General features: G+C 37.5%; 1 protein-coding gene across 2 annotated transcripts in view; it reads right to left on the reverse strand.

Moving 5' to 3' along the window:
* Positions 1-13325, reverse strand: part of mfsd14ba (major facilitator superfamily domain containing 14Ba) — a 166297-nt gene that overhangs the window by 61953 nt on the left and 91019 nt on the right. The window contains exons 11-12 of one of the 2 annotated variants that reach the window (XM_043713674.1): positions 9515-9660; positions 2985-5829 (exon numbers count right to left, since the gene is read on the reverse strand). The exons of the other annotated variant lie outside the window; for it this stretch is intronic. Coding sequence (XP_043569609.1) covers positions 5620-5829; positions 9515-9660 — 356 coding nt within the window. The 3' untranslated portion in view covers positions 2985-5619. Of the gene's footprint in view, positions 1-2984; positions 5830-9514; positions 9661-13325 lie in introns of those variants that run through there. 2 annotated transcript variants of the gene reach the window in all.

The following is a 13325-nucleotide window of genomic DNA, read 5'->3' on the forward strand; positions in this document are numbered from 1 at the left end:
AGGTACTATCATCTCTGCCTATGGAACAAGATGTCATGAAAATCACAAGTTAATAACAAAACTAGCCATATTACTTATCTCTTAACTGTGTTTATCTGTCTGACTGTCTTTTGTGTAAGTTGGGCTGAAAACAAAAGTTTACACGTTTAGAGCACAGACCAATTTGATTATTTTGTTTAATTTTATGTGCATTCGTTACTGGTGCCTAAACTTGATCATTCCGGGAATCTGGGACTGTTTATTCAAAATTCTGGTTAGGAACCATTTGGATCAATTTGGAGGGTCTAATAAGGTTTAAATTTACTGTGTTGAGAATAAATGGAGAGGAAAGGCTGATTTGTTCAGTGAACCTTATTTATTTGGACCCAAAATGTTAACTCTGCTTTCTTCACCCCCACAGATGCTACCAGACCTGTTGGGATTTTCCAACAATTTTGGTTTGTGTTTTGTAGATCAGATGTATTGTGCAAGAAAGAGCATGTGCTGCTGCATACTTAAAAAATAAAGTTAATTATAGGGGTTAATACAGCACAGAATTAGAAGTCACCAAAAATCAGAAAAAGCAAGGAAAAAAACTTAAGTGGCTAAAAATGGAGGTAGCTGTAGAGCCTTTCTAAACTTCAGGTCATTGAATAATCCCAGCAAATTGGAAGTTCACAAATATAATACCACTATTCAAAAAAAAACTACCAATCAGTTAGCCTGACATTATTCATCATGGAAATTTTGGAGTCTGTTGCTGGAAATCTTAATGCATTTGTCAGATCATACTTTGATTTTTAATATCAACTTGTTCTTATGAAATAAATTCATAAGTTTTTTTTGGAAGATTTAATTACTGAGGTCAATAGAATTGTAACAGTACTTGATTTGAAAAAGAACATCAAGAATCACTACAAAAAAATTAATATATCAGAGAACTTAGATTTGGGGGTAATATCTTTGTATGGATAATTGCCCATTGTGTTCAGGGATGTGCAGGTCAGGTGGGTCAGCCATGGGAAATGCAGGGTGCTGAGGATAGGGAAGGGGGAACTGGATCTGGGTGGTAAAGTCTTTGGAGAGTTGGTGTGGACTTGATTGGCTGAATGGCCTGCTTTCACACTAAGGATTCTAAGATGACAGGAAAATTCCTCGCTAAAGGCATGATGAGTGGACATACAGCACATGGACTGCAGAAGTTCAAAGTTGCAGCTCACCACCACCACCACCACCTCAAGGGACAGGCAATAAATGATGACTCAGCCATGAGCAAATAAAAATACACAGGCACATTAAATGAGTCATACATTGGGTATAGCAAGATTATACATTTTGTTATTAGGAAATGTTGCTATTCAGAGTGACTAGGAATATGCTCATACAAAGAACAAAAAATTACTTGCAGGTGCACCAAACAATTAGGAAGACATATAGCACGCTGGTCTTGAATGCAAGGGAATTGCATTAGAACAATAAGTTAGCCTTGCTACAAATTTACAGGATTTTGTTGAGGCTGTTGCATGAAAATGACTGGGTTTCTGATCTGGTCTGTAGGTCTCACTTAGTCTAAAGTAGGAGACAAAAATCAAAAGGTAACCAAACAAGAAGTTTGGTCTTAAGTGCAGTTAATTGTATGACTGCAACCAGATACAAGTCACATTTGTATGACAGGCATTATTAAACATTAAGATAATTGACCTGTCTCCCAAATAGAGAACCCAAGACATTCTGCCTTTTTCTTGTGACATCAGATTGCAGAGCTTGATCCAATCTGCTTTCAGAGCCATTATCTTGTATAAAATATTCGATGCCGTTCTGGTCACCATATCCAAGGTGATCCTTCTATTGCAGGCTATACAGTTAAGGCTTGCTAGAATGGTGCGGCGGGATATAAATGATTTGGATGTGAACATAGGAGGTATACTTAGTAAGTTTATAGATGACAACAAATTTGGAGGTGTAGTGGACAGCGAAGGAGGTTACCTCAGAGTACAATGGGATCTTGATCAGATGGGCCAATGGGCTGAGGAATGGGAGGTAGAGTTTAATTTAGATAAATATGAGGTGCTGCATTTTGGAAACACAAATCAGGGCAGGACTTTATACACTTAATGGTAAGGTCCTGGGGAGTGTTGCTGGACAAAGAAACCTTGGAGTGCAGGTTCATATTTCCCTGAATGTCAAGTCCCAGGTAGGTAGGATAGTGAACATGGTATTTGGTATTCTTGCCTTTACTGGTCAGTGCATTGAGTATAGGAGTTGGGATGTCATGTTGCAGCTGTACAGGATATTAGTTAGGCCACTTTTGGAATGCTGTGCGCAATTTTGGTCTCCCTCCTATTGGAACAATGTTGTGAAACTTGAAAGTGTTTAGAAAAGATTTACAAGGATGTTGCTAGGGTTAGAGGGTTTGAACTATAGGGAGAGGCTGAATTGGCTGGGGTTGTTTTCCCTGGAGCATCAGAGTCATAGAGATGTACAGCATGGAAACAGACCCTTCGGTCCAACCTGTCCATGCCGACCAGATATCCCAACTCAATCTAGTCCCATCTATAGCTCAAATCCTCCAACACTGGCAACATCCTTGTAAATATTTTCTGAACCCTTTCAAGACTTATACCCTTAATGCGGAATGGGCAGGAAAGTAGAGTTAAAACTGAAGATTAGCCACAATCATACAGAATGGTGGAGTACACAACTAGCTACTGTATATGGTATTCTGCTGCTCAGATTTCTTATCCCAAACCTTGAATTCCAAGAACAACCTGGCATGGACATTTTATTCACAATACATGCAATTCATAAAGCCTAATCATCGTCCCAAAGTGAAACTAGTTCAAATACAAGGGAGCAAATTCAACTTTTATGTAGGATTATTACCTAGATCATATGCAAAGTAAACACCACAATTTTTCAAGTAGCCAAAATAAAAGTGACAAACAAAGGTAACTAATTATAAATATCATGGGTACAATGGAAGACACAGCACAATGACCAGTTTGTTGAGTTTACTTATTTTAATAAATTATTTTAAATGTTTTTTTTACATTTTTACAGTTCCAATGAGGCACATTTGAATAAAGTGGTAATATGACCAATAGGATATGAACAATATCAGTGCCAAGATGCCTGAAAATCTCTGCTTTGTGAATTTCAGTTCAGAAAAATATATTTTTATAATATACAACTTTTCTTAAAAAACTGAAGATGACTTTTTTCTGAATTCTCTTCACAATATACAACACATTGCACATGAGAACAATCTGTGAGGATACAGATCACTACCAAACTCCAGAGTATTGAGAAATAAGGTGGGCCACATTTTAAATTACTCTGAAATAACTGTAGAAATTTTAAATTAGAAACATGATTTAAATGTTATCTTTAGCATATCTGAAGAACAAAGAAACAGTTGAATTCTGTAATGAAAAATTCATTTTAGACTGATTGACTGAGAAAAACAATTAAAACAGGGTTCTTGGAGTCTTTGTTACATAAGTATCACTATTAAAGTTGTGCTAACAGTGATCTAACTACACCCTGTAAGACTGATCAGAGGGTACATTTTATTAATGCTCAATGTCAGTAAACATCACACTTCTCCAAACACAATGCTTAACTGATAAGCAAAGATTCTGAGAAAGAGTCCAAGTCTAGATGTTTGCTACTTTCTCCATGAAACATATCCCAGTAAAATAAAACTGATGTTGTTTCCAACCTGACATTGAAGTTAAAATTCTTTTAACAACTGAAATTACCAAGTAAATGGTCACATTATAAGGCATAAAGTACTCTCAAAATGACTTTGTTCAGTGCATCTCTTAATATCTGATGGCAAAATAGCTTTAACATCAGAAAAAAAAAATGGAGGAGGGAATAATCAGTTTGTTATCCTGTCATGTGAGCATTAAAGCAGATGATTAGGAAAATCTTATTCATGAAAATACATTTTGGAAGGTCTGGGAAAACATGATCTTCAATTATACTAGACAGTTTAAAAACCAATACAAAGGGAAAATTATTCTCCAAAGTTTTAAAAATAAATGCCAGAATGAGAGCAGAATAATTATAAATCATAATTCTATTAATTTCTACCGAATTAAGCTTTTTAATTGCAAAATTATATTCAATGGAACAATTTCATCAGTCAGCTTATCCAAGTACACTCAGTTCAAAGATGGTTCATGGGAATGTGCTTCTTCAAAACAGAATGAACTGACAAGCAGTTCATTAGAAAGCTTCTTTCTTGATATTAAGTGCCAAAAGAATTGCATAAAAGCAGCATCTCAGGTTCAAAAGTGAACTCAATCCAATTAGCTTATGCCTTAATGCACAGAGTAGCAGAGAAGAGACTGGAATTAAAGGTAGCAGACCTACAAAGCTGCTTGCATATAGGCTAAAGCTGAGGTAGCAGATTAAGTATTTGAGCCTTTGCATAATTAGCAAGGCCAAGTGCAAGGAAAGAACAGGAAACATGGTTAATCTGCCGAACTGGACAACTTTCTACAGTTTTAGTGAAACCTTTTTAACTCCAAAACAAAAGCAGCTTTTCATTCAGTCACCACATTTGCCTCATACATTAAATATAAAATTCATGTCAAAAATAGTATTAGATAACCCAAGTTATGCTTTTCTTTAGAAAACCACTGTGTATTTTCACAGGTCAATTTTATGCTGAGCTAAAAGTTGTCAGAAAATAATCTTTAGCAGATACTTCTACCACAGCCTTCTAACAAAATGAAAAAGTCATGAGGTATGCATCAGACTTTCAATTAACCTTACAAATTAAAAAAAAAGTATCTTTTACTCTTAGAAATTCAACTGTCTGAGATGTTATCATAAAGATCTACACTTGTTATAACTTCAGTGATTGAATAAATGCTGCTTTATTCATCTACAAACAAGCAAATATGTCCACCATGTATTTGGTTCAAATTTGCAAGGCGGCTGAGGGAAGTTCAGACTGTAGTTTTATAGACTGCCTTTCACAATACTTTGCAAAATCAAATGACCATTTCGATTTGCATAGCTATTTTTAAACATTTATACACATTTCTACGCAAATCATTTGAGTCCCTTCTCCCCACTCTTTGCATTCTATGGAGTTTCAGGGATTCAACAAAAAGAAAAAGACTCTGAAATGTTTACGGACTTGGTAGATTTGATCATTTTTGGGTTTAAAGGTCATAGTATGAAACTATTATAGCCAAGGGGTCATAGTATGAAATTAAATTGGGAAGGAGCTTATTACATATTGAATATATCAGACTGAATTTTCACAAATAATGTTCCTTTCCCCTTTCAACTGGTGTGTAAGTTACAACCCTGAGACGTGGCTCTGAATGTGTCGTTCTCCAAAATAGTCTGAGCGCTGGTCAGCAGCACTGTATGGAACTACTATGATCAGGATGACACTTTTAGTACTTGAACTGGCAGTGCTGAACATTGGATGTAAGTAGCTTGCAATAGAAATGAAGCAACCATAAACACACAGTTACATCCACTTCTGCAGTCTTCAAAGTAGCCCTTCAAAATTATTTCCAATTTTTCCAAACCATTCAATCGTTCAATGTCCAAGAGATTCACTGGAGTCAACACATGGTGTTTTTGTTTAGAGCTGCTACTTTTCTTCAAAGCTCACACACTGCTGTCCTGCAGCAGTGGCTCATTGTCCTCATCACTGCTAATGGGTGGAGTGGTGGGATTGTTGCCAAGATTACTACTATGCTTCCTTCCATTACTAGCTTTTCCAGAGATGCTATGCTCCGGAATAAATAAGGCAACCAAAAAAGCTACCAGGACTGTAATGGCTCCAAATAGGAAAGGTGGTCCAGGAATAATGGAATCCTGAAATCAACAAGAAATGAATGAAGGAATCAGCAGCTGTGAACAGTTTACATTTATATAGCTACTTTATAACAGTCAAACAAATTTCCCTCAGAATATTGGGAGAGGCAATTTACATCAAGGAGCTTTTTAAAAGGACCTTAAAAGAAGAGGGGGAAGTGGAGAGACAGAGAGAGAATTCCCGCAGTTGGCTCAACATATTGAAAACATAGCTGTTAGTAATGGGACAGAGGGTGACCAAGATGCAAAGACACTCGAAGAGAGAATTTGGAGGTGAGAGTTTTAGAGCTTATAGGTTTCAAAAGGTAGGGTGGAATGAGGCCATGGAGACATTTAAAAGAATAAGAACTTTCAAATAAAGAAATTGGGGGGAACAGTAATGAAGTAGTTCAGCACAAAGATACATTTTTGGATGAGACAGACTTTACACAGGGCGGTGGATGTAAACCCAATTTATAGCATCGTATTATCAATTCTGAAACAATACAAGTTCTAACATAATAATTGCTTCTATAAGGAGCACTCTGGTTCAGCCTGAGACAGTGGCTGGGGCATGGTGGAATTCATAGATAGTGGCTTCAGCAAAGCATTTGACATGGTTCCACATGGCCGGCTGATTAGCAAGGTTAGATCGCATGGAATCTGGGAGGAACTAGCCACACAGATTCAAAATTGGCTTGAAGGTAGGAGACAAAGGGTGGTGGTGGAGTGCTGTTTTTCGGACTGAGGCCTGTGTCCAGCGTCTGCTTTTTGCCATTTATACAAATGATTTGGATGTGAATATAGAAGAAATGGTTAGCAACTTTGCAGACATCATCAAAATTGGTGGTGTAGTGGACAGTAAAGAAGGTGGGATCTAGATCAGATAGGCCAAGCATTGGGAGATGGAGTTTAATTTAGATATAAGATTTGCATTTTGGGCAAATCAGGGCAGGAGTTATACTCTTAATGGAAGGGCCCAGGGGAGCGTTGCCAAATGAAGAGATCTTGGGGTGCAGGATCATAGTTCCTTGAAAGTGGAGTCACAGGTAGACAGGATAATGTAGAGGCATTGACCTTCGTTAGTCAATGCATTCAGTACAGGAGCTGGGACATTTGCTAGGCCACTTTTGGAATACTGCGCCCAATTCTGGTTTCCCTGCTAAATGAAAGATGTTGTGAAACTTGAAAGGATGCAGAAAAGACTTACAAGTATATTGCCAGAATTGGAGGGTTTGCGTTATAGGGAGATGCTGAACAGGCTGGGGCTTTTTCTCTCCTGGAACACTGGAGGCTGAGGGATGACCTTATAGAGGGTATGGATACAGTGAGTAGCCAAAGTCTTTTCCCTAGGGTAGGGGAGTCCAGAAATAGAGGGCATAGGTTTAAGGTGAGAGGGAAAGATTTAAAAATGATGTAAAAGGACAATGCTTTTATGTTGAGGGTGATGCATGTGTTGAATGAGATGGCAGATAAAGTGGTGGAGGCTAGTACAATTACAACATTGGAAAGGCAGCTGGATGGGTTAATAAATAAAAAGCATTTAAGAAGGATACGAGTCAAATACTAGAAAATGGGACCAGATTAATTTAGGATATCTGGTCAGCCTGGATGAGTTGGACTGAAACAACTATGCTGTACGACTCTATGACTCTATGAATGAAACACAATCTAATGACTTGAATTTTTTTGATGTTCAGATGGAGAGACTTGCGGCTCCCAAGATTAGATATTGGATAAATAAACTGACAATATAGAAACCATGGCAGGGTTCAGGGAGGAAGCTGAAAAATGTGTTGCTGGAAAAGTGCAGCAGGTCAGGCAGCATCAAAGGAGCAGGAGAATTGATGTTTCGGGTATAAGCCCTTCGTCATGCCCGAAACGTCGATTCTCCTGCTCCTTTGATGCTGTCTGACCTGCTGCGCTTTTCCAGCAACACATTTTTCAGCTCTGATCTCAAGCATCTGTAGTCCTCACTTTCTCCTCAGGGTTCAGGGAGGTTGAGCACATATCTGATGAGGTTAGTACAGGACAATATTCCAAGAAGGAAGAGTACAGGACAGAGTCTTTGGATATTCAAAAACAGGATGACACATGGGCTGGAATAAACGTGCTAAAGAAGGACAAGCAATTATGGAGCTAACCGAATGTACTTTACAGCGTTTTGGCCTTATTGCCTTTATGGTTAGTTTTGATTGAAAGCTACTTAGAAAACATCTTCCTTGGTGAGATAGAGAAAAAATCAGTTTACTTGTTCAAAAAAACTGGCCCAAGCATACAACTGTTGTGGAGGGGAGAGGAAAGGTCATTAAAAGAAGGTATTTATTAGGTTCATGAAATTGCTTGTTTTTATAAAATTTGATTTGAATTACAGGATAGCTTCAAGATTCAAAAAGTGGATCTAAGTCTGTTCAACCCTTATGACCGACATTAAAGAGGATACAATTTAGAAGCAATAAAAGGTTATGCAATATACAATCAAAACGAGCAAAGAGAAATGTAGAAAATTCCCTTTTAATAAGGCCATGGTTTGATGCACTTAGTGCAAAAATAGCAACTTTGTACTGCTAGAGTTATTAAAAAGCAAAATTGTGTATTCTTTGCAAGAGGAATAACCTGCATGAATTCATGTAGACAATGCAAAATTCTGTCATAAATAAGTTTCATATCTAATATTATCTGTACTTGAATGCAAATACTGAGAGGCTTTTTCCTCAGATGGTGATGGCTAGCACGAGGGCACATAGGCTTTAAATTGAGGGGTGATAGATATAGGACAATGTTAGAGGTAGTTTCTTTACTCAGAGTAATAGGGGCATGTAACACACTGCCTACAATAGTAGTAAACTCGCCAAATTTAAGGGCATTTAAATGGTCATTGGATAGACATATGGACGAAAATGGAATAGTGAAGGTTAGATGGGCTTCAGATTGGTTTCACAGGTCGGTGCAATGTCGAGGGCCGAAGGGCCTGTACTGTGGTGTAATGTTCAATGATCTATTGTTGCTTCTTTTTATATAATATTATCAATTATTTACCAAACATTCTGACTGTATAGCAATTTGGTACATTGGTTGGAGGTTTGGATACAAACCACTCCATGATTTTGTGTTAAGCAACTCTTAGAGTGCCATAATTTTCACATTTTACAACACAAATGCAGCAACTCTAATTTAAAAAATGGGAACAGGTTATTTTCCTTCCCATAATCACAAAGATGGTACATTTAGAGATAAGGTAAAATATTTAATTTAACACAATGATCTGTTCCATTCTTGGAAGAACATTTTAATCATCAGTCATTATCTCTCAAGCATACAAAAGTTTTATAATTAGCTTAAGATAATTTATTCTCTAAAATCCACACGATCATTCACTAGTGTCATTAGTAGGCAGGCAGAAACTGACACCATTGCTTTTAAATTTCTAAGTGAAATCCAAGGATAACTTTAATAGCATTGTGATCAATCCAAATCCAAAGTTGAAAAATGAACAGAAGTCAGATTTATTAATGGTAGAAAAATTCAATGGAAACCAAAGGGTTTTGTTTTTGAAGATCTGTTGCTACAAAAAGCATACAATTCCTTTCTATTCCATTCCTATTTTCGACATAGGAAAAGAGATAAACACTGGATTTGCTACAATTAGTGCAAAAATAAGTGAAGGAAAATGAATGAGAAACTAACATATCAAATGTAATTTTACCTCCACTTTGGAGTTTTGTACATCAACCTTCTTGTCCGAGATTGCCTCCAGCTCCACGTGAAATATATAGAAAATAAAACCATACAGAGCAGGCCCAAGGCCATTGCACAACCCTCTGATTCCTGTGATCATTCCTTGCACAACACCTAAAATACCCAAAAGATAATTAAGATAATTAATTCAGAAGATACTGAGGCTTTTAAATAAAATCTGTGCACCTCAGAATTCTCTATGCACCAAGAGCTGTGGAGATTGAAAAGTAGTCAAGGCCAATACTTTTGAATTATGAAGAGTTAAGGGTTATGTGAAACAAGCAAATAAATAGAAGGAAAAACAAAGTATGCTAAAGAAACACAGGTCTGGTAGTGTCTGTAGAAAGAAAACCTTGATGATTCAGATCCAATGACCCTTTGTTAGGCAAAGTAGAGTTGAGGCCACAATCATATGGTGCAGTAGGCTTAGGGGTCATCAGGCTTTCTCATACTTAATGTTTTTGAGTTCATATGTTAATTACTTATAGATGTTTAGGTGGCTACAGCAACAATCAATAACTCAGTACCAACAAAAATAAAACCCAAGAAGCATTACAGATGGATTTTTATGTTTTGCATATCCAGAAATACAAACCTAAGAACTGCAATCTGGCTCTCGCAGAATTGCTCATCGGAAACCATTTAGAAAGGTGCAGAGCAGAGCTTTGCTTCTCAGACAAGTAAAAAAAAAACAGGATGAAGAGGAAAGACATATAAAAAGTTAAGGGAAAGTTACTGCAAAAACAATAAAAAATAATTGCCTCTAATTGACATGAGCGATTGGAGTCGTATCTGCTACACAGACATATAGAATCACCTAAGCAATACTCAGGCCAGACTTACAAAACTCCAAACATACAATGTTGTGGCTCAGTGGTTAGCACTACTGCATCTCAGCACCAGGGACCCAGGTTTTATTCTAGCCTTGGGCGACTGTCTTTGTGGAGTTTGCACATTCTCCCCATGTCTGTGTGGATTTCCTCCCACAATCCAAAGATGTGCAGGTTAGGTGAATTGGCCATGCTAAATTGCCCGTAGTGTTCAGGGATGTGCAAGTTATTTGCATTAGTCAGGGTATTTGTAGAATAATAGAGTAGGGAAATGGGTCTGGATGGGTTGCTCTTCTGAGGGTGGGTATGGACTTGTTGGGCTCAATGGCCTGTTTCCACACTATAGGGATCCTCCAATGTTAGGTGTCGTTCTGTGATTGAACAGCACTTGCTGAAAAATTCCAAATTACCATTCGCAACATGGCTCACTTACACTGGCTGCAAGTCACATACATTCACATATAAGGGCCTGCCCTTTGTAAAAACAAGAGGAGCATGTCCAGGCTTTGAGCCTTTTTTTGAATTAAAGTGCTTACAACAACACAATTCTGATGTATTTTCCATAGTAGTGCCTCAAGCAGCATCCATTTTCCAACTGATCAAGCCGCTTTCCTCATCTGCACGTAAATAGAATAGACCAATAAGTATGGGTGACTTTAATGTTCATATGGAATGTGTTAATCAAATTGGAAAGTGTAGCATGAGAATGAATTCATATACTGCATTAGGGATAGTTTTCTAGAACATTGTGTCATGGAGGCAACAGACTACCTTGGATGTGCTCATGGGAAATGAGGCAGGTTTAATAAATTTCTTCAGAGTAAACGAATCCTTATGTAGTAGTGACCATAACATCATAAACTTAATATTCAGTTCAAGAGAAAGTAACTTGGGTTGGAAATAACTGTTTAACTTAAACAAAGACCATTACAATGAAATGAGGATAGAGTTAGCTGAAATAAACTAAGCAGATAGATTAGTAGGAATGACAGTAAGCAAGCGGAGGCAAATATTTGAGGAAATTGATGACTCTCAGCAAAAATACATCACAGTAAAGACGAATGATTCTAAGAGAGGGGAAAAAGAACCAGAGCTAACCAAGGAAGTTAAGGAGACTATAAAGTTGAAAGAAAAAAATACATGAGGTAGAAAAGGCCAATGATAGCCCTGAAGACTGGGATAAATTCAGGATTCAGCAAAGGAGTACTAAAAAGATAATAAAGACCGAGAAAGTAAACTACAATGCAAACTAGCAAGTAATATAAAAGCTGATAAGAGAGTGTTTTAAATCTATAAGAAGGAAAAGATCAAAACTGAACAAAGACCCCTAAGAGAATGAATCTGGAGACAGTTATGGGAAAGAAGGAAACAGCAGAGGACTTAAATACATATTTTATATCACTCTTTACAGAGGAAGATACTTTGAACATCTCAATGAATACTAAAGAATACTGGGGATGAATCAAGTACCATCATCACAACAGAAATGAAATTAAATGAAATAATAGGACTGAAGGTTAGACAAGCCCCTGATCCTGATGGCATGCTTTCCAGGATCCCAAAAGACTATTTGAGAGATAGTGGATGCACTGCTTGCAATTTTCCAAAATCCTTAGATTCTGAATTAGTACTAGAGGACTAAAAATCTTTCCAATGCAATATGCATATTCAACAAAAGGAGGGAGGCAAAAAGCAACTAACTACAGGCTTATTAGCCTAACACCTGTTGTGGAAAAGCGTTGGAACCAATTAGGAAGGAAGTAATAGCAGAACATTTGGCAAATCATTATTTAATCAAGCTGAGTCAACATGGCTTCATGGAAGGGAAGCTGTATCTGACTAATTTATTAAAAGTTTTTCAAGGACGTCTCATCTAGACTGGGTACAGAGGAACCATTAGATGAGTTGTATTTGGACTTCTAGGTATCTCAAAGGTTAAAACACAAGAGTCCATTGTGTTGGAGGTGGTATATTCATGTGGATAGAGAATTGACTAACGGACAGGAAATAACAAGAGGAGAAAAGGGTTTTCTTTAGGTTGGTGGACAGTTGGGCTCGAGAGGGATCACAACTGTTTACAGTATATATGACCTGGAGGAAGGAAACAAATGTAGCGTAACCAATTTTGAAACTGAAAAATTGGTGGAAAGGCAGACTGCAAGATGAATACAGTTTACAGAGGGATACTGATAGATTAAGTGAGCACGCAAAAAGTTGGCAAATCGAGTGTAAAGCGGTACAATGTGAAGTTGTTCATATTGGAAGGAAGAATAGAAGAACAGGATATCATTTAAATTGAGAAAAACAGCAGAAAGCTGCAACACTGAGGGACTTGGGGGTACTTGAGCATGAAACACAAAGCTAATATGTACAGCAGGTAATCAAGAAGGCCAATTAAATGTTGGCCTTTATTTCGAGGAGGTTGGAGTATAAGAGTAGAGACATTTTACCATAATTGCACAAGGCGCTGGCAAGACTGCATCCGAAGTACTGTGAGCAGTTTTAGACTCCTTATTTAAGGGAAGATATTATTTTATTGAAAGCAGTTCAGAGATGGTTTATATGAATGATTTCTGGCATACAGGGTTATGAGCAAAGATTAAACAGGTGGGATTCTACTCACTGGAATTTAGAAGAATCGAAAGTGAACTCATTGAAACATATAGGATTCTTAAGAGGTTTGACAAGGTAAATGTTGAGGACATTTCCCCTCATTTGAGAGTCTAGGACCAGAGGGTGCAGTCTCCATATCGAGAGATGCCAATTTAAAATTGAAATGAGCAGGAATTTCTTCCCACGGGGGTTCAGGGTCTTTGGAACTCCTTGCCAGAGGTAGCTATGGGGACAGAGTATTAGTATATATTTAAGTCTGTGATAATTAGATTTGTGATCGGTAGGGGAATCAAGGATTATGGGGCAAGGACAGGAAAGTGGACATGTGAGGAGTCG

The sequence above is a fragment of the Chiloscyllium plagiosum genome, chromosome 2 (genome assembly GCF_004010195.1).
Source record: "Chiloscyllium plagiosum isolate BGI_BamShark_2017 chromosome 2, ASM401019v2, whole genome shotgun sequence".
Lineage (NCBI taxonomy): Eukaryota > Metazoa > Chordata > Chondrichthyes > Orectolobiformes > Hemiscylliidae > Chiloscyllium > Chiloscyllium plagiosum.